Source organism: Panthera leo, chromosome D3 (assembly GCF_018350215.1).
Source record: "Panthera leo isolate Ple1 chromosome D3, P.leo_Ple1_pat1.1, whole genome shotgun sequence".
NCBI classification, from domain to species: domain Eukaryota; kingdom Metazoa; phylum Chordata; class Mammalia; order Carnivora; family Felidae; genus Panthera; species Panthera leo.
Window position 1 is genome coordinate 94,180,988 of NC_056690.1, and position 25,556 is coordinate 94,206,543.

A 25,556-nucleotide genomic window follows, 5' to 3' on the forward strand; every position below is an offset into this window, starting at 1 on the left:
AGCGTGCGCGTGCCCGCCGACGTGCGGCGCGCGTCCGGCGCAGCTGGGCGCGACGTCCGGAGCCGGGGGGCTGGAGTCTGCGCGCTGGCGGTGCGCGGGCGGGTAGGTGGTCTCCGCGTGGGCCGCGCGAGCGGGGTTTTCCCGGGGAGCCGCCGCGGTCGAGAGGAGCCTGTCTTTACCAGACCTGCTGTCGGTCCCAGTCGGGCCCGTCAGAGACCCAACTTCACCGCGCCGCCACGGTGACCCCGGGGGTGGGAGGGGGCCGACCGGACCAACGAGAAGGGTTCGGGTCTGGACGGAGAGGACGCCCGCTACGCTGGGCGGGGGCGGGGCTGGGGGCAGGGGGGACTGAACTGAGGATCCCCGTGATTGCGGGGGAGGGACTGGACAGAGAGGACCCCCGTGACTAGGCCGGGGGTGGGGGGGACTGGGCAGAGAGGACCACTTGACCTGAGGTGTGGGAATGGGAGCTGGACTGAGGACACCCGTGACTCGGGGGGAGGGGGAACGGGGTGGACAGAGAGGACCCCCGTGACTGGGGGTTGGAGGACCGCTGGACACAGAAGATGACATCGGGAGAAAGGCTTGTCCTGTTCACTCCCACACCAGGTCCCCAAATTAATCAGGGCGATCCTGCTTTCTGGACATAAATGCAGTTGATTGACGTGTGAAACCCATGTGTTCAGAAGAGCACTCCCCTCGGAGGGTCAGATCCTACAGTGAGATAGAGCCAACGTGGAAGTTACCCTTGGACCGCACCACCTGAGCTTGTAGCTCGGCGGCACTAAGCCCCTTCGTGTTGTGGTGCAACATCCACTTCCAGATAACAATTCTTTGTTAACAAATTCTGCTGCAATCTCATTTGCATGCTACAAGATTTCATTCATTCAAGTTAAGGTGGTTTTTCTCAAGAGTTGTGGAACCTTGAGACCTGGGTGGCTCAGCCGGTGGAACCTGGAACCTTGGACTCTTGATTTTGGCTTAGGTCATGACCCCAGATCATGGGATTCAGCCCTGTGTGTGGGCTCCCTGCTGAGCATGGAGCCTGCTTGCGATTCTCATTCTGTGTCTCTGTCTCTCTCTCAAAAAATAAAAAAGTGTGGGACCAACATTATGATCTATTTTTAGAACTTTTTCATCATCCTGAAAAAAATCTTGTACCCATTTGGCATCATTGCCATTTCCCTCCTGACCACTAACCTGTTTCCATCTCTGCAGATTTGCCTATTCTAGACATCTCAAGGGATTAAATGGAAATGTATGTAGTCTTTAACTTAAATAATTTTTTTAATGTTTGTTTTTGAGAGGGAGACGGAGCACAAGCAGGGGAGGGGCGGAGAGAGGGAGACACAGAATCGGAAGCAGGCTCCAGGCCCCAAGATGTTAGCACAGCTGAACCCCTGAGCACTCGAACCCAGGAACCATGAGATCATGACCTGAACCGAAGTGGGGTGATTAACTGAGCCACCCAGGCGCCCCCGTGACTGCTTTCATTTAGCATAATGATTTTAAGGTTCATATTGTAGCAGGCGTCAGGACTTAGTTCCTTTTTATTGATGGTTAACATTCCATTGTATGGATACACTGCATTTTATTTATCAGCTAATTAACATTTGGGTTGTTTCCATTTCTTGGCTATTATGAATAATGCTGCTATGAACAATGTATATAAATTTTTGTATGGATGTAAGTGTTATTTCTCGGACTATATATGAGTGGAATCATTTTGTCTTATAGTAAGTACGTTTAACATTTTGTGGCATTGCAAGTTGTTTTCAAAAGTGGCTGCACCTTTTAACATTTCCAACAGCAATGTGTGAGGGGTTTGATGTCTCCACATCTTTACCTACACTTGTTATTTGTGTATTTTTTATTATGACATCCTGGTAGATATGAAGTGATACTGTTGTTTGACTTGCATTTCCCTGATGGTTAGCAATATAGAGAGCATTTTTCATGTACTTTTTCTCCATTTGGAGAAATGTCTGTTCATATCCTTTGCCCAATAAAAAATATGGATTACTTATGTTTATTATTGAGTTTTTTAAAGTTTATTTATTTATTTTGTGAGAGAGAGGGGGGAGACGGGCACACAGAGAGAATCCCAGGGAGGCTGTGTACACTCAGTGCAGATCCCAACAAGGGGCTCCACCTCTCATGAACTATGAGATCATGACCTGAGTTGAAACCAAGAGTCGCATGCTTAACAGACTGAGCCTCCCTTATTATTGAGTTTTAAGAGTTTCATTAGGTATATGATTTAAAAATATTTCTTCCCATTCTGTTGATTGACTTCACTTTTTATTGCTATCATTTGCAGCACAAAAGTTTTAAATTTTCATGAGGTCCAATTCATCTATTTAGTTGTTTGTGCATTTGGTATCATCTAAGAAACCATTGCCTCACTTAAGGTTGTGAACATTTCCTCCTGCATTCTTCTGAGAGTTTTATAATTTTAACTTTTTTTTTTTAAGTAAGCTCTAGGCCAATGTGGAACTTGAACTCGAGACCTGGAGATCAAGGGTTGTATGCTCCACAGACTGAGCCAGCCAGCTGCCCCCGTTAACTTTTACATTTAGGTCTATGATCACTTTGAGTTAACTTTTATGTATAAGGTGTCCAACTTCATTCTTTTGCATGTGGCCATCCAGTTGTTCTGGTACCATTTTTTGGAAAGATTATTCTTTCCCTATGAAATTGCCTTGGCACCCTTATTGAAAATCAATTGACTTTATTGTTTTATATTATTTTTAAATTTTTAAATATTTTTATTTTCCATGCTAACAAACACAATGTGATGTGTCAGGCACTCTTCACAGTACTCTATAGGGGAACTCTGTGTGGGAACATGGAACCCACACAATAGCCCTATAAGATAATTGTGCTATGGTTATCATCCCCAGATGAAATGACTGGATGGAGAAACCAAACCCCAAGTGTTTCTGTATCTTTTTCAAGATAACCAGCTAGTAAATGGCAAAGCAGGTTTGAACCTCTATGCTGTTTAAAAAATTTCCATCGTTTTCTTTATTTGAGTATGAACCATGTTCATAGGTTTTAAGCTTGATCATCAAAATTTTCATTTGCCACCACCAGTGGGTGGCCGTAATTGAAAATAGTTTTAAATATTATATTTTTTCTTCAAATTTTTACTTAAATTCTGGTTAACATATGGTGTAATACTGTTTTCAGGAGTATAATTTAATGATTTGTCACTTACATGTAACACCCACTGCTCAACATGACAAGTGCCCTCCTTACTGCCAATCACCCATCTCACCCATCCCCCACCCATGTCCCTCCAGCAATCCTGTTTGTTCTATTTAAGAGTCTCTTATGGTTTGTTTCCTTCTCTTTTCTTCCCCCTTCCCATATGTTCATCTGTTTTGTTTCTTAAATTCCACATATGAGTTAAATCATGGTATTAGTGTTTCTCTGACTTATTTCACTTAGCATAATACACTCTAGCTCCATCCACATCATTGCAAATGGCAAGATTTCATTCCTTTTGACAGCTGAGTAATATTCTACTGTATATACATACATCACATCTTTTTTTTTTTTTATTTCACTTAGAGCATGCACACACAAGCATATGTATGACTGGAGGAAGGGCAGAGAGAGGGGGAGAGAGAATCCCAAGGAGGCTCCACACTGTCAACATGGAGCCCAACGTGGGGTTCGGTCTCATGAACCTTGAGATGCATCCCACCACATCTTTATCCATTCATCAGTTGATAGACATTTGGGCTCCTTCCATAGTTTGGCTATTGTTAATAATGCTGCTATAAACATTGAGGTGCATGTGTCTTCTTTGAATCATCATTTTTGTATCCTTTGGGTAAATACCTAGTAGTGCAATTGCTGGGTCATGGGGTAGTTCTATTTTTAACTTTTTGAGGACCCTCCGTACTGTTCTCCAGAGCGGCTGCACCAATCTGCATTCCCACCAACAGTGCAAGAGGGTTCCTCTTTCTCTGCATCCCTACCAACATCTGTTGTGCCTTGTGTTGTTAATTTTAGCCATTCTGACAGGTGTGATGTGAGCATCTTTTCATGTGTCTGTTAGCCATCTGGATGTCTTCTTTGGAAAAAAAGTCTATTTGTGTCTTCTGCTCATTTCTTAACTGGATTGTTTGTTTTTTGGGTTTTAAGTTTGATATGGTTTTTTTTTTTTTTTTGGTATATTTTTTTTAATGCTTATTTATTTTTGAGAAAGAGAGACAGCATGAGCAGGGGTGGGGTAGAGAGGGAGGGAGACACAGAATCCAAAGCAGGCTGCAGGTTCTGAGCTGTCAGCACAGAGCCTGACATGGGGCTCGAACTCACAAGCCGTGAGATCATGACCTGAGCTGAAGTGGGACACCTAACCAACTGAGCCACCCAGGCGCCCTGAGTTTGATAAGTTCTTTATATATTTTGGATACTAACCCTTTATCAGATATGTCATTTGCAAATATCTTCTCTCATTCCATAGGCTGCCTTTTAGTTTTGTTGTTTCCTTTGCTGTGCAAAAGCTTTTTATCTTGATGAGGTCCCAATAGTTCATTTTTGCTTTGGTTTCCCTTGCCTCTGTCGATGTGTCTAGAAAGAAGTTGCTCTGGCTGAGGTCAAAAAGATTTTTTCCTGTTTTCTTCTCTAGGATTTTGATGGTTTCCTGTCTCACATTTAGGTCTTTCTTCCATTTTGAATTTACTTTCGTGTATGGTGTAAGAAAGTGGTACTGTTATGGAAACTGGTCTGGATCACCCAGCAGAAGAACCAAGCAGCACTCGGAGATCTTGGAAGGCAGGAGGTTTAGTTTACACCGGTGGGCTCAGAGGAGATCATTCTCCAGAGGTCTGAGCCCAGATCATCAGCAGCCGGATGATTTATAGTCTGTTGGAGTGTGGCAAGTGGGATGGGAAGAAAAGCCCAGAAGGGGAGTCTTTAGGCAGGGACTGGAATCCCCCTGTCCTGTCAGCTGTCTTATAACAGACTTCTCCCTATCAGTACAGTTTCATTCTTCTGCATGTTGCTGTCCAGTTTTCCCATTTCCATTTGCTGAAGAGACGTCTTTTTTCCATTAGATACTCTCCTGCTTTGTCAAAGATTGATTGACCATACTGTTGCGGGTCCATTTCTGGGTTTTTTGTTCCGTTCCGCAATATCAATTGACTTTAAATGTAAGGATATATTTCTGGATTCTCAGTTCTATTCCACTGGTTTATATGTCTAGCCTTATGTCAGTACCACACTGCCTTGATTAGTGTAGCTTTGTGGTAAGTCTTGAAATTAGGACATGTGAGTCCTCCAACTTTATTCCTTTTCGTGATTGGTTTGGCTGTTCTGGGTCCCTTGCATTTCCACATGAACTTTAGGATTAGCTTGTCAATTTCTGCAAAAAAAAAAAGTACCTAGGATTTTGATAGGGATTGTGCTAACTCTGTACATCATTTAGAGAATACCATATGATCATCCTAACGATGTTAAGTCTTCCATGGTTATAGGATGTCTTTCCATTTATGTAGGTCTTCTTTATTTCTATAACTTTTATATTTTCCAGTGTTCACATCTTGCACTTTTTTTTAGGAGGAGGTAAAATTTATCCCTAAGTATTCTTTTTTGATGATATTTAAATGGAATTGTTATTTTAAATATTTTCAGATTATTCATGACTAGTGTATAGAAATACAATTGATTATTATTATTTTCTCCTGTTTATTTTTGAGAAAGAGCTCGCATGTGCTTGAGAGCAGGGAAGGGGCAGAGAGAGGGGTACAGAGGATCCAAAGTGGGCTCTGTGCTGAAAGCAGAGAGCCCGATGTGGGGCTGGAACTCAAGAATCGTGAGGTCATGACCTGAGCTGAAGTCGGGGGCTTAACCAACTGAACCACCCAGGCGCCCCAGAAATATGATTGGTTTTTGTATACTGATCTTGCATTCTGCAATCTTGGTGAACCATTCATTACTTGGAAAAGTTCTTTATTTGCATTCCTTAGGAGTTTCCCTATATAAGATCTTGCCATCTGGAGATAAGCACAGTTTTACTTCTTGTTTGTCTATCTGGACGTTTTTTTTTTCCCTTGCCTAACTACCCTGGCTGGGACGTGCAGTACAATGTTGAATAGAAGTGGCGACAGCAAGCATCTTCTCTTGTTCCTGATTTTAGGGCGAAAGCATTGAGACTTTCACTATTGAGTATGAGGTTTGCTATGGGTTTTTCACAAATGCCATTTATGAGGTTGAAGAAATTCTGTTCTTATTTTGTTGAGAGTTTTTTGTTTTTGTTTCTTATGAAAAGTTGTTAGGTTTTGTGAAATGCTTTTTATGCCTCTGTTGAGATGATCATGTGGGTTTTGTCTTTTATTCCCTTAATATGGAGTATTCCATTGCCTTTTTATGTTAAATCAAATTTGCATTCCTGGGAAAAATCCTATTAGGTCACATTAACTTTTAACAATATATTGCTGTAATAAGTTTGCTAGTGTTTTTTGAAGATTTTGTGTCTAATTCATAAGACATATCAGTGTGTAGTTTTCTTGTTGTCTTTGTTTGATTTTGCTGATAGTGGCCCCATAGACTGAATTGAAAAGCCAACAATATAGGCAAGAAAAATTGGTTATTTGGCCAAAGCTGCTCATCTTTCCTTCCATTCATTCACAACATATCCGATCATCTAGAAAATGGAAATAAGTAGGCTAAATCATTCTGAGTGAATCAGACTGCTTGAATTACATTTTATCGTTAGAAATTGAATTCTTCATTTAAAAAATGACTAAACATAAGCATTAAGTATTGCTTTCTGGAATTCTCAAGAGCAAGACAGATATTTGGAAGGAGCAGGTGTCCCTGTATGTCGAATTGTGAAAGGATACATGTGTCTAAACAGAGTGCCCCTTCCTTCAGAGCAACTGGCCTGAGTTAAGTTGAGGAAGAGAGCAATTTGACTGAACTAATTGTTACTGATGAAAAGTGACTGGAGAGCCTTATAACCCTCCCAGAGGAATTTGCATTTTTAAAAGAAAAAATGTTTTAAGTCAGATGTAAGACAATGTTAAAGTGAGACTTTCCTCTCTCTCAAATTTCAGCAGAGGCCCCAAACTGAAAATAAATGATTTAAAATGCTTACACGTTTCAGGGGCGCCTTGGTGTCTCAGTCGGCTGAGCATCTGACTCTTGATTTCGGCTCAGGTCATGATCCTACAGTCTGTGGGTTCCAGCCCCACATCAGGCTCTTCACTGACAGCGTGGAGCCTGGTTGGGGTTCTCTCTGCCACTCCCCCCTTGTGCTTTCTCTCTCAAAATAAATAAACTTAAAAATTTTTTAAATAAAATAAAACGCTTACATGTTTCAGAGCAAGAGGCCACACTGGCTTTCTCCAGATCTTGCAGAGGAAAGAATAATTTGCATATAGTTTGTCCATCGCTCCTTAGGATACATAAGAGGAAGTGCAAAAATGTTTTGGGGAACAGTGTGCCATCATTTCTTTGGAGGAAGCTGTGCACATGTGTATTTCCATGTGCATTCTCTTCCCTTTGGAAAAGAAAGGGGTATTCCACCCCACCTCAAGCCAAGAAAAGGAGCTCCAAAAGAATCCCTCACTTTAAAAAAATGTTTTAATGTTTATTTTTCTTGAGAAAGGGAAGGAGCAGGGGAGGGGCAGAGAGAGAGACACACAGAATCCAAAGCAGGCTCCAGGCTCTGAGCTGTCAGCACAGAGCCTTGACGCGGGGCTCAAACTCACGAATAGCAAGATTATGACCTGAGCCGAAGTCAGACGCTCAACCAACTGAGCCACCCAGGTGCCCCTCTAAAGCTTTTATTTACTTATTTTTGAGAGAAAGAGAGAATTGGGGAGGGACAGAGAGAGAGAGGGAGACAGAGGATCTGAAGCGGGCTCTGTGCTACAGCAGAGAGCCCAACGCAGGGCTCGAACTCAGGAACTGTGAGGTCATGACCCGACCTGAAGGCAGACGCTTAACCTACTGAGCCATGCAGGTGCCCCAAGACCTCCTCACTTTGGGTAGGAGATGGTCAGGAGGGAAAGAACCTGTCACCTAGTAGTGAAAGTTTGCTTAGCTGTAGAAATCTCTATGTCCAGACCTGCTGAAGGGACCCGAGTTGAACTCTTGAGAGAAACTCTCCAATTTATAGAGTATGTTCTCTATGAAAGTGGCCAATGCTCAACCTTATACTAAGAGAAATGCAATTATCCCATTGCAGGAAAATGGATAAACTGAGGTGTACTTATTGGCACATATAGCTGTAAAGAGGAATGAGTGTACCTCCACATATAAACAGGCATGAATCTCACAGTAGTAAACTTAGAAGAAGCAGATCACCAAAGACTACACAAGGTGTAATTCCGTGAACATAAAATGCAAAAATAAGCCAAACCAAACCACATGTTGTTTAGGCTAATTTTCCCTCTCTCTCTTACCTATCTGTAGGCACACTCGTTTTACTGCACTTCACAGATACTGCATTTTGTACACATGGAAGGTTTGTGGCAAGTCTGTCGGTGCCACTTTTCCGACAGCGTTTGCTCACTTCCGGTCTTTCACGTTTTGGTGATTCTCGCAAGAGGCCAGATTGTTTCATTATTGTATTTGTCGCGGTGATCTGTGATTAGTGATCTTTGATGTTACTTTTGTAATGTTTTGGAGCACCGTGATCTGTGCCCGAATTGAAACCAGTAACCAAAGGGAGACTGCGGATAATCCGCACAGCGGCAACTTTGCGCCCGGACCTTTTTGTGTGCCTTTACGTGTGTCCGACCCCTCCTTTGGGGAGACGGACGGGGAGGTTGTCCTCCACGTCTTTGTTTGGCTGCCCCTCCGGCAGACTCTTTCCCGGCTGCATACTTGGTGTCTCAGTGTCTGTGTCTGCTGTGTGCGGGGCAGACACGTGGGTTCCATTACAGTATAAGGTGGTGAACTTCGTTGGCGAAAGCGTGTACCCTGACTCTTCCGCCCTCTGGCCATTCCCCATTTCTGTCCCTCTCGACCGGCCTCCCTATTCCCCGAGACACCACAATATTGAGCTTAGGCCCGTTAATAACACTCTGGCCTCTCAGTGTTCAAGTGAAAGGAAGAGTTGCACGACTCTCACTTTAAATCAAAAGTTAGAGATGACTAAGGTTAGTGAGGAAGGCGTTTCGAAAGCTGAGACAGACCAAAAGTTAGGCGTCTTTGTGCCAAACAGTCCAGTTGTGAATGCAAAGGAAAGTTTTTGAAGGAAGTTAAAAAGTTCTGCTTCAGTGAACTCACAAATGTTGAGAAAGCTAAACAGCCTTATTGCCGATACAGAGAAAGCTTGGTCTGGATAGAAGTGAAACCAGCCATGACGTTCCCTTAAGCCAAAGCCTAATCCAGAGCAAGGTCCTAACTCTTGTCAGTTCTGTGGAGGCTGAGAGAGGTGAGGAAGCTGCGGAAGAAAAATTTGGAGCTAGCAGAGGCTGGCTCTGAGGCTTAAGGAAAGAAGTCATCTCGATAACATACAAGTATAAGGTGAAGCAGTGAGTGCTGATGTAGAAGCTGCAGAAAATTCTCCAGAAGATCTAGCGAAGATAATTTACAAAGGTGGCTACTAACCAACAGATTTTCAATGTAGATGAAGCAGTCGTCTGTTGGAAGAACATGCCATCTAGGACTTTAAGCTGGAGAGGAGAAGTCAATGCCTGGCTTCACACTTCAAAAGGCAGACTCGCTCTCTTGTTAGGGGCTAAAGTCCCCAGTGACTTTTAAGTTGAAGCCAGTGCTCATTGTCCTTTCTGAAAATCATTAAGTATTATGCTATATGTACTCTGCCTGCTCTAGAAATGCAACAACAAAGCCTGGATGACAGCACACCTGTTTACAACATGGTTCACTAAATAGTTTAAATCCACTGTTGAGACCTACCACTCAGAAAAAAAAGATTCCTTCTAAAACATTGCTGCTCATTGACAATGCACCTGGTCACCCAAGAGCCCTGATGGCTATGTGCGATGAGATTAGTGTTGTTTTCCTGACTGCGAACACAACATCCATTCTAGACCACGGATCAAGGATAATTTCAACTTTCAGATCTTTTTAAGAAATACATTTCGGGGCGCCTGGGTGGCTCAGTCAGTTGGGCGTCCGACTTCGGCTCTGGTCATGATCTCGCGGTCCGTGAGTTCGAGCCTCGCATCGGGCTCTGTGCTGACAGCTCGGAGCCTGGAGCCTGTTTCGGATTCTGTGTCTCCCTCTCTCTCTGACCCTCCCCTGCTCATGCTCTGTCTCTCTCTGTCTCAAAAATAAATAAATGTTTAAAAAAAAAAAAAGAAATACATTTTGTATGGCTATACCTGCCATAGATAGTGATTCTTCTGATGGATGTGGGCAAAGTAAATAGAAAACCTTCTGGAAAGGATTTAATATTCTATATGCCATTGAGAACATTTATGATTTGGGGCACCTGGGTGGCTTAGTCCATTGAACTTCCAACTCCGGCTTAGGTCATCATCTCACAGATGATGAGTTCAAGCCCCACATTGGTCTTGCTGCTGTCAGCAAAGAGCCCACCTCAAATCCTCTGTCTCCCTCTCTCTGCCCCTCCCCCTGCTTGCACTCTCTCAAAACTGAATAAAAAAATTTTAAAAAATTCGTGTCCCCTCCCCCCCCCAATAAAATACCTAGGAATAAACTTACCCTAAGAGGTGAAAGACCTGTACTCTGAAAACTATAGAACATTGATACAAGAAATTGAAGATGATGCATAAGAAATAGACATTTTGTGCTTGTGGATTGGAAAAACAAATATTGTTAAATGTCTACACTGCCTAAAGCAATCTACAAATCTAAATCAATCCCTACCAAAATACCAACAGCATGTTTCACAGAACTAGAGCAAACAATCCTAAAATTTGTATGGAACCACAAAAGACTCTGAATAGATAGCCAAAGCAATCTTGAAAAAGAAAAAGAAAACTGGAGGTATCAAAACTCCAGGCTTCAAGTTATATGACAAAGCTGTAGTAATCAAAACAGCATGTTACCAACACAAAAATAGACACACAGATCAATGGAACAGAATAGAAAGTCCAGAAGTAAGCCCACATTTATATGGTCAATTAATCTTCAACAAAGGAGTAAAGAATATGCAATGGGAAAAAAGACAGTCTCTTCTTTGGTGTTGGGAAATGGTGCTGGGAAAACTGGACCACTTTCTTACACCATACACGAATATAAGCTCATTATGGATTAAAGACCTAAATGTGAGACCTGAAACTATAAAAATCGTAGAAGAGAACACAGGCAGTAATTTCTCCAATATTGGTCATAGCAACATCTTTCTAGATACGTTTCCGGAGGCGAGGGAAACAAAAGCAAAAATAAACTGTTGGGATTACATCAAAACAAAAAGCTTCTGCGCAACAAAGGAAACAACCAACAAAACTAAAAGACAACCTACTGAATGGGAGAAGATATTTGCAAACGACATATCCAATAAAGGGTTAGTATCCAAGATATATAAAGAACTCACACAAAACTCAACACCCAAAAAACAATCCAATTAAAAAATGAGAAGACATAAACAGACATTTCTCCAAAGAAGATATCCAGATGGCCAACACACACATGAAAAGAGGCCCAACATCACTCATTATTAGGGAAATGCAAATCAGAACCACAATGAGGTATCACCTCATACCTGTCAGAATGACTAGATCAAAAACAAGACTTAACAACAGGTATTGGTGAGGAGGTGGAGAAAAAGGAACCCTCGTGCACTGTTGGTGAGAATGCAAACTGGTGCAGCCACTATGGAAGACAGTATGGAGGTTCCTCAAAAAATTAATTACTGAAACCTTATGATTCAGGAATTGCTCTAGTGGGTATTTGCCCAAATACAAAAACACTAATTCAAAGGGATTTGTCCTATGTTTATTGCAACATTATGTACAATAGCCAAACTATGAAAGCAACCCAAGTGTCCAAGTGTCCATTGATAAGTGAATGGATAAAGAAGATATGATATATATATGATATATCACATATTCATATATATATGAATATTTTTCAGCCATTAAGAAGAACAAAATGTTGCCATTTGCAACAACATGGATGGATCTAGAAAGTATAATGCTAAGTGAAATAAACAAGTCAGAGAAACACAAATACCATATAATAATTTCACTCAAATGTGGAACTTAAGAGACAAAACAAATGAACAAAGGGAAAACAAGACAAACCAAAATACTCCTTTTTAAAAAAAAGTTAAAAAAAGTTTGTCTGTTTAAGTAGTCTCTACACCCAACATGGAGCTCAAACTCAGAACCCCGATATCAAGAGTCACATGCTCTTTCAACTGAACCAGCCAGGTGCCCCAAACACTCTTAACTATAGAGAACATGCTGGTGGTGACCAGAGAGGAGTTGGATGGGGTGATGGGTGAAATAGGTGAAGGGGACAAAACACTTGATGAGCACTGAGTGCTGCATGGAGCCGTTGGATCACTATATTGTACACCTGCCTGAAACTGATAGACCACCGTATGTTAACTACACTGGAATTAGCACTTTTAAAAAATCCATAATTCATGAAAGAGGTCAAAATATCAACATTAACAGGGGTTTGGAAGCCGTTGACTCCAGCTCTCATGGATGACACTGAGAGGTCCAGGACTTCAGTGGAGGAAGTAACTGCAGATGTGGTGGAAATAGCATTAGAACGAGAAGTAGAGCCTGAAGACGGGACTGCTGCCATCTCATGGTAAAACTTGAACCAGTGGAGAGTTGCTTCTTACAGATGGGCAAAGACGTTGGTTTTTCAAGATGGAATCTACTGCTGGTGAAGGTGCTGTGAAAATTGTTGAAATGACAACAAAGGATTTAGAATATGATGACATACCTTTAGTTGATAGGGCAGTAGCAGGATTTGAGAGGATTAGCTCCAATTTTGAAAGAAGTTCTACTGTGGGTAAAATGCTATCAAATAGCATTGTAGGCTACAAAGAAATCGTTTGTGAAAGGAAGAGTCAGGTGGTGTGGCAAACTTCACTGCTGTCTCGTTTCAAGAAATTGTCGTGGTTGTCTCAGTCTTCAGCAACCACCACCCTGATCAGTCAGCAGCCGTCAACACTGAGGCAAGACCCTCCACCAGCAAAAAGGTGATGACTCACAGAAAGCTCAGTGATGGTTAACATTTTTTTTTTTTTTTTTTTTTTTTTTTTTTGGGACAGAGAGAGACAGAGCATGAACGGGGGAGGGGCAGAGAGAGAGGGAGACACAGAATCGGAAACAGGCTCCAGGCTCTGACTTGTCAGCCCAGAGCCTGACACGGGGCTCGAACTCACGGACCGCGAGATCGTGACCTGGCTGAAGTCGGACGCTCAACCGACTGCGCCACCCAGGCGCCCCGATGGTTAACATTTTTTAGCAATAAGCTTTTCAAATTGAGGTATGAACTTTTTTTAGACATAATGCTCTTGCGTACTTAATAGGCTACAGTATAGTGTAAACATAATTTTTATATGCACTGGGAAATAAAAATCACTTGAGTTGCTGTATTGCGATATTCACTTTATTGGAACCAGACTTGCAATATCTCCAAGGTGTGCTTGGAGATCATTAAATTCCAAGTAGGGGATACCTCTTGAGCAGCAGGGAGTGGTAATGGTAGTGGTACATTTATTAAGCTTGGCGGCACTTAATGGGCTCATTTTATTACTATTTTTATAACTTACATGTGTTATAAATAATTAAATAACATATTTATAACTTAAATGTGTTATAAATTTAATTAAAAATTAAATCCAGTTTTATCAAATTCTTATTTTTGTAATACAGTAACTTCCAACTGAATACAGCAGGGATTCTGGCAATTTGGATTCTTGCTGGGCTGAATTTGATAGCGCACCCTGGGTAGGTTGGACAGTAATAAAACTTAAAATAATCTTTTGTGACTACTGGTAATACTTTTTGCAAGTCAGTGATTAAGAGCTTTTTTATGCTCTTGAGGTAGAAGTAGTGAAACTTAGGGCATCTGTGTGGCTTAGTCAGTTAAGCATTTGACCTCAGTTCAGGTCATGATCTCATGGTTCGTGAGTTTGATCCCTGTGTCGGGCTCTGTGCTGACAGCTCAGAGCCTGGAGCCCACTTCAAATTCTGTGTCTCCCTCTCTGCCCCTCCCACACACACGCTCTGTCTCTCTCTGCCTCTCAAAACTAAAGAAAACTAATAAAAATAAAATAAATTAGTCATCTTAATAAAAATAAATAAAACCTTTAGTCCATTTTGCAGACAATAACATATATCTTTTACTTTCACAGTAAAAAATGGCCAATTTTGTTAGTTGTTGCTGCATACATAACACATTTTCCTAAATTCCAGTGGCTGTAAAAACAAACTCTATGACCTCCCAGGTTTTTGGGTCAGGAATCCAGGAGTAGCTTGCCCAGGTGGTTCTGCCCAGGATCTTATGAAACTTTAATTGAGGGTTGGCCAGGGCTGTGGTCACCTCAGGGCTCGCCAGGCTGGTGTCAGGCCTCTTCAGATCAGCTTCCAAGCTCATTCATGTGGGCCTCTGCACAGGGACGCCTCCGGCCTGGCCCTGGCTCCCCCCTGGAGAGGAGGAAGAGAGCCCAAGCTGTGACCTCCCGTGGCTTCTGCCGTATTCTCTTCACTAGAAGCACCAGGGTTGGGGTCCCACAAAGGTGTGATTAACAGGAGGAGCACTTTGGAGGCCACCTGAGAGGCTGCCATCACAGCTGAAGGGCAGAAATAAAGACTCAGGCAGAATAGGGAGGAAAGTGGGTGTGATGGAGACATTGGTAACTTCAGAGGGGTGGGTCTATTGTCCTTCAGGTTTTTTAGGGACTTGTCCAGGAAATAAAATGAATCCCAGTGTTGATGTAATTTAGAAAATCTAGAGTAACTGCAATATAATGATTTATGAGAAATACATATTTCATCGTTCAGAGGACCAAACTACTTCTCAGATATATTTGGTCTTCATCCATAGTTCCTGGGAACACTTCAGAGCCAGAAAGGTGACAAGGATATCTTAATGAAGGAGACTTCTGGACCCCACTCAAGGGCGGGGCTATTGCCAGGAAGACCAAGCAGGTGATCAGAGGGTTGGAACTTCCGGCACGCCCCCCCACCCCTGTGGAGAGGGGAGGGGCTGGAGGCTGAATTGGCCAATGGGAACTTCCAGACCCACCCCTGACGCCTGCATAGAGGGGAGGGGCTGGAGGCTGAATCAACCAATGGAAACTTCCGGCCCCACCCCCGACCTCCTGGAGAGGGGAGGGGCTAGAGGCTGAATCGGCCAATGGCCAATGATTTAATTAATGGTGGGTATACAAAGAAGCCTCTATAAAAGCCTTTTCTGGAGACGGCCCACACTTCGGCACCCGAACTCTTCCGTGTGCCGGTGGGCCGGGCCCCAGGCTCCATGAGGACAGAAACTCGAGTTGGGCACCTCGCTCTGTGGATCTCTCCCATCTGCGTGTTGCTACACACTCTTTGTATCTTTAAGGAACCGGTAAGCACAGGTCAGCCTTCCCCTGAGCTCTGTGAGACTCGACAAGTTAACAGAATCGAAGGATTCTGCAGAACCGGCTGCCGGTTGGTCAGAGGCACAGGTACCTGGTACCTGTGACTAGAGTCTGAAGGTGGGGGCTGGGAGGGGGCATCTTATAGGACAGAGTCCTTAACCCGTAGGATGTGATGGTGTCTCTGGTAGATAGTGTCAGAATTGAATTGAATTCTGGACACGCTGCTGGGATCCTGAGAACTGCTTGGAGTTGCGGGTGGGGGACTTGGAAATTGGGTGCTCAGAACCTTAAAAGAGCAACAGAGGAGCATATTGATTGTCTCTTAAAGACTGTCTTTGACAGCAGAAATTGTGCTTCTCTTCCTGCAGGCCATGGGGGATCAGGACTTACCTGGCGTTTTGGTGTCTGGATTGGAAGGACCTCATGGTATATGTGAGGATCACATTGGAGATCTGCAGAAACACTTTACTCTCGTTACTCTGCAAGAATTTTTGGAAAATAACACACGATTCGGTCCAAAGGTCCAAGCTGTATACATCTGGGGCGGAAAGCCAGCCGTTACCCGGGAGCTCCTGCAGAGTCTGCCCTCCTTGAAGATAATTGCCAGTGCAGGAGCAGGTCTAGATCACCTGGACCTGAAGCTCATTGCCAGCTGTGGTGTGAAGGTGGCCAACACACCACAGGCGGTTTCCAGTCCCACAGCAGACATGGGGATGGCCTTACTGCTGGCCGCAGCTCGCAGAGTCGTGGAAGGTACCCAGTCCTTGGAGATGCTGGTTTTCCAAAGAGAGCAGATGACAGATACTTAACGCAGATGATTACATAATGTTATCTTCAAACTACAGGTCTTTCCTGGGCCCTGATTTCTCCCGGGACTTTGTTGCACTTGAGAATTGGAGTCACTTTCAGTCTTTTGCAGCGTACTTAGTGCCTGAGCCCAGCTTCCCAGCACATATCGGCCATTTTCTCCCCCACCAGATTCCTCTCATTCACAGGCAGTAAACGTGTGTGTGGAGTAATTTCAACATCAAAATTACTATGGAAATGCCCTTGGGGTGATTCTTTGGTCAGTCAGCATGCTACTCTTGGTTAAAGACCCACGAGCGAGTAGGCAGAATCTGACCTCTCCACACAGGGGACATCTCTGGGAATATCCCCAGGAAAGGCAGGGCAGCAGTTCAACACCCCTCAGTCCCCCAATCCTCCTGATGGAGCTCTGAGCAAAGAGGAAGATGAAGCTTTGACAAAGAGGCTTGAGGAAAGAGGAGACAGGAATCAGGCTCTGGTTCCGATTCTGGTTGCAGGTTCACGCACATGCACACACACCAACATACCGACACCAGCAAGTTTTAACCAGAAATCCTGCCGCAATGTAAAAGAAGTTGGTATTTCAAAGCTTTGCACCAGGACGCTCTGGTTTTGTTATGAGGAAACTGTCTTTGTCCCTTTCCTTCACCCCTTGCAGAAACCCTTGTCTTCTGTCAAGAGATGCATGAGTGCTGTATCTGCCACAGGCATCCTCTAACTCACTACTCTGCCCCAGTAAGGTTGTGGATTTCTGTGTCTGGTGACATCCGCTCTGACCACTCTGTCCCTTGTATATTTTAGGTCATAGGTTGGCTATTGCACCGGATACAGAGAACTTTTCTACAAACTGGATGGGTCAAGAAGTTACAGGGGCCACTCTGGGAATCATCGGCATGGGCAGCATTGGCTATAAGATTGCTCAGAGGGCCAAAGCATTCGAAATGAAGATTCTGTATCACAATAGGAAACGCAGGTAAACATTCGGAAAATGGACTTGAAATTAACTGAGCAGAACGTATACCATCACTGCCTTAAAGTGGCTTGGATATAGGAGCCCTCTGTTTTTCATAAGACTCTCCTACTCTTTCTCTCCAAAAAATAGGACTGATTGTCAAGAAAGGGATTGTGATATTTTTATAATTACCTAGGAATGTGGCTGTGACTTTTTTATTGAAAAATTCCACCAAAAAAGAGATTTTAACTCACAGCTTTGTTTTTTGTTTTTTTAATTTCTAAAGTGTTTTTTTTCAAGGAAGCTTTCCATACCCACTGAGCAATTTGACTGGTTCCTTTATGTGCACTTCCTCCCTTAGCCTGACACCCGGTCTTACTGATTCTGTCTCCAAACAGCCTTCAGACCTGCCTGTTCTCTCTCACCTCATCGATGCCACTGGGCTCAGGCCCCGTCCTTTCTCACCTGAAATACATATTCTCCTAACAGTCTGCTCACATCTGCTCTTGAACCTCCCACTCTCCTTGCAAACCAGCCAGATGATGGCCATTGTTTACAACCTTTACTGGCTTCCCACTGCACATGGAACACATTTCCGGCTGGTGAGCAGTTTGTGGATGTATGGGGAGCTGAGAGATTGTGCATTAGAACTGTGCCCGCTTTTCAGTCACTGTTTGCACCATGGGCAGTGGAGGGACTTAGGTAGATGTGACGACATTCCTTGCGATGAACACGCAGGCACAGAGGCCAGGGTTCTCCCAGGACAAGGTGTGTGGTGTGGGCAACGTATTCATCTTTCCTTTGGGCTGTCCCCTGACCCAAACATGTGTTTTGTATTCCATATATGTATTCCATATTTGCATAGCAGTGGAGGTTACCCGGCATGCTGTGGCCTCCGGGATCTTGGAATTTCTGTTGAATAATCGGTTGTTTGGGATGGCCAGAGCAGGAGTTAAACAAATCCTGCCTGCATCGGACCCTTGGGTCTTTGCTTTCCGTTTCATAGGCAACGTTCCAAGGCCCTCTCCTGTTTTGTTTGTTTTCTAGAGGCTGTGATGTGTTTGCTGCATTCAGCAATGCTGTGTGGTCACAGAAGTACACACTCCTGCTCTTACTTGGGAGTGGGACCCACTTCCTGCCAGTAATGTTCTGTCATTGCTGAGTGCATGTCCGATGCACAGTCAGGCTCACACCTGTCTCTGGGGGCTCAAATGAGAAGAAGCTCCTGGCCGCAAGGAGCTTCAATGTGGGGTGCAATTCTGCAGACCCAGAGGCCTCGCCTCAGAGGTCCCGCGGGGCCCCCAGTGTTTCCATGGTGGGGGAGGATCCTGGACCCAGCAGCCACAGGCCCGGTCTTTGGCTCCCCTCAGAAACTCCTTCCTGAGGTGCCGTCATGAATTCCTGACTGGAGAACATGGTGTCTCTTCCTTGTCCCCTTCATAGGAAATTAGAGGAGGAGGAGGCTGTTGGGGCCACTTACTGTGAGAGTCTGGATGACCTGCTTCGGCGATCGGACTTTGTGCTGTTGGCCGTGAGCCTGACACCCCAGACCCAGAGGCTGATCGGGAAGAGGGAGCTGAATCTGATGAAGCCCACCGCCATCCTCGTCAACGTCGGCAGAGGTACTTGCCTGCGCCACGGTCTGTGTGGAGGCCCGCGGGGCTGCAAAGTCTGCAAAGTCGGCCCAGCTCGACTTTCTCCTGGACAGCTGTGGGCCCAGAGAGTCCGTGCGCACTGGCGGGTGATGAGCTCAAGGGAGTTTCTATTTAGAAATATTTCTGACTTTTGTTTTCACATCATTTCGAGCCTCAAATTAGTAACAAAAAGGAAGAGAATAGTACAATATGGGGTTTTCACGTCCCAATTAGGGCATCTACTTTGGGGCGTCACAGTTTGGTCTCCTAGGTGTGATTAAGCAAAATTTATGGGGATACATTTTCTGAGCCTTCACTTTAAACAAATTTCTTTTAAGTGTGAGAACGAGGCGGGGAGGGGCAGAAAGAGGGAGAGAGAAAACCCCAAGCAGGCTTTGCACTGTCAGCGTGAAGCCCAGTGTGGCCTGAGCCAAAACCAATAGTCAGATGCTTAACCAACTGAGTCACCCAGGTACCCCTTCACTTTTGTTTTTAAGTTTATTTATTGAGAGAGAGAGAGAGAGAGAGCGAGAACACATAAGCAGTGGAGGGACAGGGAGAGAGAGAGAGGGAGAGAGAGAAACCCAAATGGCTCCACACTGTTAGCACAAGCACAGAGCCCAACTTGGAACTCAGGAACTGAGAAATCATGACCTGAGCTGAAATCAAGAGTTGGACGCTTAACCAACTGATTCACTCAGGCGCCCCTCTGATACTTTACTTTAAAAAATAAATAACAGTGTTAGTTTGGTTATTTGGCATTTATGTAGTGCTTTGTGTTTACAGACAACAGGGAGTTGGCCCTGTGCTGATACCAAATATTGTGGGCTGGTGTGACATTTATAAGAGTAGAGGATCAGTGCTGACATCAGACATCCAGGCCACTCACCTTTGTGGGGTGGGGGGCCAGAGTACATATGACTAACAACAGCCACCCGTGTATCATCTGTAAAACAAGGAAAACAATGCTTGCCACATGAGATAGTGTAATTTGTAAGAAATACATACTTGGTCATTCAGTTGTGGTTTTCATCCATAATTCCTAGCTCTTTCCTCACCAAATTGACTAAGTGTTGAGAGTGATAAAGGTGTCTTTTGTTAATGGAGACGGCTGGACCCCACTCAAGAGCGGGGCTGTTGCCAGGACGACCAACCATGTGATCAGAAGGTTGGCCCTTCCAGCCCCACCCCCGACCTCAGTGGAGAGGGGAGGGGCTGGAGGCTGAATCAGCCAATGGAAACTTCCGGTCACACCCCCGACCTCCCGGGGAGGGAGGGGCTGGAACCTGAATCAGCCAATGGGAACTTCCGGCCCCACCCCCGACCTCTGTGGAGAGGGGAGGGGCTGGAGGCTGAATCAGCCAATGGCCAAAGATCTAATCAACTGTGGCTATACAAAGAAGCCTCGATAAAAATGCCAAAGGACCGGGTTCAGAAGCTTCTGGAGATTGGGAAGAGTGCTGTGCGGGGAGGGATGGAAGCCCCACAGCCTTTCCCTAGACCTGTCCCTATGTTCTCTTCCTCTGGCGGTTGATTCTCAGCCTTTGTCACCTCCTTGAGCCACCAGGTGAGCGGCAGTGTTCCCCTGAGTTCTGTGAGCCGCGGCAGCAAATTGCCAGTTGGTCAGAAGCACGAGTAACAAACAGCCTGGGACTTCCGACCGGTGTCCGAAGTCGGGGTGGGGGCATCTTACAGGACTGAGCCCTTACTGCGCAGGATCTGATGCTGCCTCCGGGTGGACAGTGTCAGAATCCGCAGGCACCCTGCAGGTGTCCGAGAACTGCCTGGGCTTGTGTGTGTGGGACCCTCCCTACCCCAACTTTGGAACCGGGTCCAAGAACTCTGAAACAATTGTTGAAAGACCAAAAACCCTCATGGGACCGAGATAATATGCTTCAGAGTTCTCTGAAAATTCGGACCGTCTAGGTGAGCAGGAAGGACCAGTGCGTATTAGGTACCTTCAGGAATGTCAGAGGCTGGCGAGCACACTAAAGATTCTGGAGAAGCAAACGCCCCAGGAAAGCCTCTGGGACTGGGCTTCTCCCCCAGCAGCACCTGCATACCAGGGCTGTGTCCCGACCAGCGGGCCGGCCGCTCCCAGCCCGTCAGCAGAGAGGAGGCACCCTCAGTCTTTGGGCCCCTTGCAGGGCTCTGCTGGAAGGAAAGGGCTGGCTTCTCAGCTTCTACTCAAACATGCCCTGCTTTTCTGTATTTGAAATGACAGTTACAGTTACTAAGCTTGTGGCTTAGTTTTTTCGTGTGCATATACAGCTATCTGGGGGCTGTGTCCTCAGCCTGAACTCCTAGGTGGTGCTGGGAGGTGGTGTAATAAAATGAGACGGGCCCCGGCTTGAGGTCAAACAAACCTGGGCTCAGATCTGAGTCTATATGTTAGAAGCTGTGTGACTTTGGGTGTTTGTAACCTAAGGGCCTCAGTTTCCTCAAGTATAAAATGAATATTGACTTTGCCAGGTTAGTGGAGGATTCGGTGAAGGCCTGAGTGCGCTGCCTAGTATGTGGTGGGCTCACAATGTCTGATGATGAACTGGCAGAATGACACTCACGTGCTCTTTGTCAGACCTTTGACAAGATCAGGATGTGTTTGGAATAGCGGCTAATGTGACCAAAGCATCTATCCCATGTACTCTTAATGGTAGCGACTGCAGAGGAACTGTCTTGTTGACGCAGGTCTGTTAGTCGACCAGGACGCCCTGGTGCAGGCTCTTCAGACTGGGGTTATTAAAGGAGCAGCACTGGACGTGACGCACCCGGAGCCCCTGCCCAGGTAAGAAAGCTGGACAGAATCTACATCCTCTGGTCCACGTAGCGCTGTCCTCAGTGGTCATTCCTCCTGGTCCACGCAGGGCAGTCCCCAATGGTAATTCCTCCTGGTCCACGTAGGGTGTCCTCAAATAGTCTCTGCTTTGGGCTTTTTCAGATGTGTTGTCACAGACCTGTAGTCGAGTCTTGGCCATGCAGGGGCCTGAGAAGGCCTCTGGTGGCCTGTCCAGTCCTGCAGATCATCAGATGTCTGTTTCAACACCTCCATGGACAGGGAGCTCCAGGCCCGCAGGCAGCAGTCCCTACGGACGGAGACTGTACAGAATATTCTTGCTTAGATCAAACCAAAATAGTCCTTCCCTTACCCACTGATTCCAGTTTGCCCCTGATCATTCTCCTCTTACAAACCTTATGTGTTTTAAGACAACCACTGTGTTTCATCTTACTTTAAAAACAATTTTTTTTAACGTTTCTTTATTTTTGAGAGAGAGAAACAGACTGTGAGCAGGGAAGGGGCAGAGAGAGAGGGAGACCCAAAATATGCAGCAGACTCCAGGCTGTCAGCACAGAGCCCAGCACGGGGCTCATACCCATGAATCGTGAGATCATGAGCTGAGCTGAAGTCAGATGGCTAACTGACTGAGCCACCCTGGCGCCCCTGTTTCTTCTTACTTTTATGTAAGTAAGACTTACTTAAGTAAGTAAGTAATGACCAGACACCTGGTCATTATTGTTGCCTTCTGGCACTGCTGTTTTAAAGGGCCTTTGAAAATGTGCTCTCAGGAACGGAGCATAGTGTCCACATTGTGGCCTGACCACGCAGAAACCTTGCTCAGAAGTTGTATCAGCAGCCTCATTGCACCCTTAGTTCATTATGTTTTTAGTCAGCAAGAACTTAAATTATTCTTGCAATTGTTCTTTAAGTACATGTGTGGAGCTTTACACTTCTGTGCATTTAATGCCATTTGCTTGTGTGTTTTGACCCATTGATCCAGCCCATTAGGACTACAGTCTTGATTCTGTCATTCATTAAGCTAGCGATTCCCAGGTTTGATTCCTCCAGCTTTGATTTGTCTGGTAAACAAATTACTGTCTGAATGTTTGCCATTACAACCAAATTTAATATCTAGGTTTATCAAGATTGACCGTGGAACTTACATTTCTGAGAAAAACAATAGTTTATCTAGAACAGCCTTTCTCAAAACATGGTCTGGAGACCCTTTCAAGGGGTCAAAATTATTATTATGTGAAGTCAAAATTATTTTCACAATATTGTAAGATGTTATTTACCTTTTCACTCATGTTTCGGTACATCGTACAGTGGAGTTTTCCAGAGACTAATGACATGTGATTATCACTCTGACAACTAATGAAATGTGTGCTTCAAGGTTATTGTATTAAAATTTTTTTAGTTTTAATCTCTAACATAGTGAATGTTGATAGATACAACCCACATAAACAAATGTTCTTTGTGGTTCTCAATTTTAAGAGTGTAAAGAGGTCCTAAGACCAAATGTTTGGGAACCACTAACGTAGAATAGAAAATTTTTTCAATGTAAATTAAGAAACTTGAGCATTTTAGACAGTTGTCAACTTAGAAACCTAGAAGTCTAATGCTCACCTGTTGGCTAGTCTGCCAAGATGAGATTTTATTAGCTTCATTCACTAGTTTTCAGTTTTATTATATAACAAACCAGTGACAGTTACAGAGGTATTTGCTACGCCTTCTCAACAGAGTTGGCTCTTGCCTAGACACCTCATATTATGGACAGGTGTTGCTACAATTGGCCATGATTCAGTTATTTCTGAGTTCCAAGTCAGTGGAGAGACAAAACCAGTCACCCTGTCTCAATTCACTGTCATACTGAGACTGGTTTCCAATATGTGCTGTTACAGTAGGGCCCACCTCCTTCCTATTAGGAGGACAGAAGTGTTTTTTTTTTTTTCAGAAGAGCTCCTCTCCTTGCTGGGTTATAGGCTGTATCTTAATTTCAATCAATTCCGGGGGCAAGGACAGAATGTTGGTATAAATTACAAGTGTCCCAAAGAACTTCCACAGGTTTGGGGGTAAGTCCCAGAGGTGTGCTCCTTGAGCCTCAGGTAGGATTAAAGGTTACTGTTGCCTGTCTGCTTTGGCCTTTGTATTAAAAGTCAAGAGGTCCTGTTTGGGCAGGTGACTGCCTTTTCATCATGCTGGTTTCTAGCGTTTTCCACCGTTTCAGTCTGCTGGATCACTTCACTAACACTTCCTTATTTTCCCAGGCTGACTCCCATCCTCTCCCTTCTTCCTGGGAGAGAACTCCCTCTCATCTAATTCTAGGTCATAAATATTTTCCCTCTGAATGCCACCACTCACTAAAGGCACATTCAGCTTATCGCATGATGCCTAGACTAGCACCCATATCCCCAGGAGCCTTTTCATTTTTGTGGACCAGTGTTGTCTAAACCACCACGTATGTTGTGCTATTGTGTGCTAATGGCCGGGGTGCCATTAGGATACATGTTTTGCACCCAAAAAATGCTGGGCCCCCCATAGTGGGGTTAGATGAGTGGTGGTCATACCTAGGTATAATTTAGAATATGCCATAAGGCCACTCATAGTCTTCCCCTTCTCAGCGTGGGGCTAGAAACCCAGAGTATGGAATTAGAGCAGACAATGTGGAATAGTTTTCATCAATTAATCTGCATTTCAGAGATCATCCTTTATTGAAGTTGGAGAACGTCACTTTAACACCTCACGCTGGGAGTGCTACTCATCAAGCCAGGCGACAGATGATGGAAAATTTGGTTGCAAGCATCCTGGCTTCTCTCCATGGCCTTCCCATTCCTAATGAAGTGCGACTTAATTGGGACAATTCCGTGGCATGACACGTGGCAGATTAAATGAAAAAAAAAAATCTTGTTTTGTGTATCTACATTAAAGCCCATCATGCAGATTAATACTCTTTTGGGCGAAAAGCCTTAAGAACAGCGGTAACATTTGTTGAGAACTTGGCAGGCGCTTCTCTTCCATTCCCGCCGCAGCCTCCAGGCCGCCCTGAGCGAAGTCCCCCCCCCCCCCCCCCCCCCCCCCCCCGTTTTCATAATGAAGCACAGAGAATTCCCTGTCTGAGGTCCCGGCAGCCTGCAAATACTCGGTCTTGGATGAAAACCCTGGGCCCGGTCTGCGCGTTTCCCAGTGGGCCACGCTGCCTTCCGTCCCGTTAAACTCTCGTAGCTCCTCGGACCCCAGTACCCGTGACACTTGGAGCCCGAACCCCTCGTTTCTTTCCGTTATTCCACCGGCGGTTTTTGAGCACCGTCTGCGTGCCGCGCGCGCGTGCTGTTCGAAGCTCCGGGGCTTCCGCGGGAACGGCGTCCCGGAATGGGGGGCTGGTCCGCTGGTGGGGGCGACAGGGGCGCGGGGCACCGAGCCGGGGTCTGCGGACAGGCCCCGGGATGGGCGCGCCTCCTTTCTGGAGCGGAGGGGAGACCGGCGAGGCGGCAGGGGCTCCACTGCCGGCGCCCGAGGCCGCTCAAGCCGCCCCCCCGCCTTCCTCACGCGATGGGGCGGGGAAGGGACACGGGCCTGGCGATGCGCCCTCCCCAGCTCAGTGAGGGAGCGTGAACCGCGCTCCCGACCCGCCCCGGCACTCACCACCACTAACGCCGCCAGCCGCGCTGGGGGGCGGGGCGTCGCCTCACAGCGCCTCTCCCCGGCCTCTAGACCCCGCCCCGCTATGCACGCAGACCACGCTCCCCTAGTGTCCCCGGAGGCGCGTCGCCCCGCCCAATGTCGCTCTACAAGCGGGTCGCCCCCTCCAGGTGACACCGCCTTCCCAAACTCGCCACACTCCGCTCGCTTCCGCTCAGACCCACGCGCGCCACCCCTCGC

At 45.5% G+C, this 25,556-nt stretch overlaps 1 protein-coding gene and 1 long non-coding RNA gene across 5 annotated transcripts; one reads left to right on the plus strand and one right to left on the minus strand.

The window, feature by feature from the left end:
* The first annotated feature begins 30 nt into the window (after positions 1 to 30).
* On the plus strand, positions 31 to 24,573 carry LOC122203821 (probable 2-ketogluconate reductase). Of its 4 annotated transcripts, XM_042910953.1 has the most exons (7): positions 38 to 102; positions 14,971 to 15,074; positions 15,877 to 16,261; positions 17,117 to 17,288; positions 18,711 to 18,889; positions 21,590 to 21,686; positions 24,376 to 24,573. In XM_042910953.1, exons 3-7 carry the CDS (start codon positions 15,880 to 15,882, stop codon positions 24,548 to 24,550), a joined length of 1,005 nt encoding a protein of 334 aa, XP_042766887.1. In that variant the 5' UTR covers positions 38 to 102; positions 14,971 to 15,074; positions 15,877 to 15,879; the 3' UTR covers positions 24,551 to 24,573. The 4 variants fall into 4 exon arrangements, with proteins under 4 accessions (XP_042766886.1, XP_042766887.1, XP_042766885.1 ...); XM_042910952.1 differs by lacking the exon at positions 14,971 to 15,074 and having other exon boundaries at positions 31 to 102; XM_042910951.1 differs by lacking the exons at positions 38 to 102; positions 14,971 to 15,074 and adding an exon at positions 15,186 to 15,495.
* On the minus strand, positions 14,242 to 15,986 carry LOC122203822. Its single transcript, XR_006195356.1, has 2 exons — positions 15,899 to 15,986; positions 14,242 to 14,570 (listed from the first exon to the last, which is right to left on the minus strand). It is a non-coding gene; the product is annotated as an uncharacterized LOC122203822 (long non-coding RNA).
* Positions 24,574 to 25,556: the final 983 nt, after the last annotated feature.

Bases quoted from the DNA above. Each gene is read 5' to 3' on its own strand.
- LOC122203821 (XM_042910951.1), top strand. From the start codon at position 15,406: ATGAGGACAGAAACTCGAGTTGGGCACCTCGCTCTGTGGATCTCTCCC. The intron at 15,496-15,876 runs GTAAGCACAGGT...CTCTTCCTGCAG, and splicing joins TTTGTATCTTTAAGGAACCG to GCCATGGGGGATCAGGACTT. The intron at 17,289-18,710 runs GTAAACATTCGG...TCCCCTTCATAG, and splicing joins TATCACAATAGGAAACGCAG to GAAATTAGAGGAGGAGGAGG.